This window comes from Bison bison, unplaced genomic scaffold, assembly GCF_000754665.1.
Source record: "Bison bison bison isolate TAMUID 2011002044 unplaced genomic scaffold, Bison_UMD1.0 scf7180017864492, whole genome shotgun sequence".
NCBI lineage: Eukaryota > Metazoa > Chordata > Mammalia > Artiodactyla > Bovidae > Bison > Bison bison.
Window position 1 is genome coordinate 1,521,159 of NW_011495051.1, and position 2,590 is coordinate 1,523,748.

General features: G+C 63.7%; 1 protein-coding gene across 3 annotated transcripts in view; it reads right to left on the reverse strand.

The window, feature by feature from the left end:
* MKNK2 (MAP kinase interacting serine/threonine kinase 2) overlaps nt 1–2,590 on the reverse strand; it is an 11,660-nt gene that overhangs the window by 1,975 nt on the left and 7,095 nt on the right. Inside the window, exons 10-13 of one of the 3 annotated variants that reach the window (XM_010863614.1) lie at nt 2,132–2,326; nt 1,290–1,454; nt 619–662; nt 1–303 (exon numbers count right to left, since the gene is read on the reverse strand). In XM_010863614.1, the coding sequence (XP_010861916.1) occupies nt 63–303; nt 619–662; nt 1,290–1,454; nt 2,132–2,326 (645 nt within the window). In that variant the 3' untranslated portion in view covers nt 1–62. The other 2 variants (XM_010863616.1, XM_010863615.1) reach the window with 2 other exon arrangements.

Genomic DNA, 2,590 nt, shown 5'->3' on the forward strand with positions numbered 1-2,590 from the left:
CTTAAAAAATCTTTTTAGATCTGACGGGTGGGGAAGGCCTATGTACAGAGGGAAGGAAGGCGTCACGCGTGGTCTCCCACCAGGACCACGGGGGCCGCGGACAGGCTGGCACGCTGCCGCCGCTGGGCCAGCTTGGACTGGGGGGGCGGGGACAGCTGCAAACAGCGTGAGGTAGCTCGGATGACCACGGGCTGGCCCTGCTCCGCCTCCTCCTCCGCGGCGTCTTCCTCGCGCTGAGCCAGCTGCCGGTTCATGGCAATGGCCTCAGCCGCGAACGAAGTGAGGTCTTTGGCACAGCTGTTCCTGGGGACCGGGCGGGGTTGGGGGTCACCGAAGGAGGGAGAAGTAGCCTCGCCTCCCCGCCCTCCCCGCCCCGCCCGGGGCCAGTGCAGTACTCCAGAGGAGGGGCCGCAGGCCCTAAGAGGTCCCAGTCTCGGATGGGTGGGTGTGGGGCTGGGGCGGCAGTAGGTTGGAGCCCCCTGGAGTCACAAACTCTGCACCTGATATAAGGACACCCAAGCGCTTGGACAGCTTCCCTGCTCCAGGACTGAAAGGGTTTTTTTCATCTTAACATTTAGCGCCCCTCCTGGACTTAGGGCTCCCCACTTGGGGCCTCACCTCTGCAGGACCATGGGCGTGGGCAGGGTGTTCTCCGGGGCGCACTGCAAGGAGACAGGAGAGGCGAGGTTGGAGAGGAGAGCCCGCCCGCCCGCGTGCCGCCCGGCTGACTCCGAGAACACCAGAGCACAGGGGTGGTGAACGTAGCGCACCTGCAGGTGACCCGCCAAGTTGGGGGCGGGGCCTGCCTCTCAGCACAGCTGCCCCTTCCAGGTGGTTCCCAGCTCCTGGAAGAGGGTGGAAAGCCCCCTCCACCTTGAGTCTTTGCTCCCCACGGTGCCGACCTTTGGCCTAAGCACCTATCCCCTGGGACGACCACTGGGCAGAAGATAGACACATCGCGCTTTTCCCAGACTGGTGGGTAGAGAGCCTGGAACTGCCATTGGCAGGCCATGAGTCTACCTTGGCCTGCTGCCCGAGTGCCACCTGGCTGACCTCAGCTTGACGCTGTTCGAGAAAAGAGGAGGCCCCAGCACCTCCTGGACACAGAGCTTGGCAACGAGGAGTGCCTGCAGTGCAGATTGAACTTGGCCAGCAGGCAGTGAGGGTTTCCCTACTGCGCCCTAGCTCACTCTGGGGCTCTTCGACCCTTGCTCTGAATAACCCAGGCCCATCGGCAGAGGCTTGATGGAGGTCTGAGGAATCCCACACTTCCTGGGGCTCCCACTCACCCCCTGCACCCAAGGGTGCTGCAGGACTTGGGCAGCGCTCAGCCTCTGCTTGGCATCGCGGACGAGGAGCTTGGAGATGAGGTCTTTGGCAGCAAAGGAGATGTGGGCCCAGTCCTTCTCTGGAAACTCGTACTTGCCCTCCTGGATGCTCTCAAACAGCATGTTCTGGAGAGGACACAGGGAGAGGGGTCAGCTGCAGCTAGCAAGGGCTGAGGCCATGTCCCCAACGCCTGGATGGGCAAGCCGGGACCTGGAGGAGCACCCTCCTCCACCACATCCGTGTGACCTGGGCCTGGGCTTAGGGTTAGGGAAAGTGTTCTGAGCTCAGCTAGCAAAGCTGGGGTACTGGGAGGCTGGGCCAGAGAGTGGCTTCCAGGAGGCACTTGGGCTCTGCTGGAGTGAGCTGAATCAAGGGGAAATCAGGCCATGACGCCTGAGCCTCAGGTGGTCTGTAGAAGACTAGAACCTGACCACCCCAAATCATAGGCCTTGCTTTACCTCAGCTTCCTACCCTCAGGCTCCCAAAGAGCCTCTGGAAATGCAGAGGCAGTGGCCTGCTAATGTGGCCAGCGGTTGGAGGCCAAACCCTAAGGGGTGCTCAGAGGTACACGAGACAGGACCTGCGGTTGGATGTGGGTTTGTGTACACACAGGGCAGCACGAGCCGGTTCTTAGGGTGGGGGTTAAGTGTGTACATAGACCAGGCCTTGGGGTGCACCAGGCAGGCCGCGGTGAAGGTGCGCAGCCTGTGTGTGGCAGCCTGTGTGTGAGTGTGTGCGCGCAGGGCGAGGCAGGCCTGGCGGAGTGCTGGGGGAGGGGTGCACAGCAGGCCGCCACTCGCACCTGGCAGGCGGGGCAGGCCTCCCCGCGGTCCCAGCCGCAGTCGCTGCCGCAGTGGCCCACGAAGGGCGGATAGCCGCTGAGTAGGATGTAGAGGATGACGCCCAGGCTCCAGAGGTCGCAGCGCTTGTCGTAGATACTGGCCTCCTCGCTGAAGGCCTCCACTACCTCCGGGGCCATGTACTCCGCGGAGCCACACTGCAGGTGGGGGCAGGGCGTTATGGCCCGCGGAGGCGGGAGGGGGCTCACCGACCTGGACTTCCTGAAGCCCGTGCCCGACCAATCAGAGGCTACTAAAGAAAACAGCCCCGCCTTCGCCCTGCCGACCAATCAGAAGCCATCGAGGGAGCCGGCCCCACCCCTAACCCTCACCCCCACCCAATCAACAGGTGCCTGGAGCACGCCCAGGCCCATGGAGCCCGCGGCTGCGGCCCTGCCCCGCCAATCAGCGGCTGTTGCGAC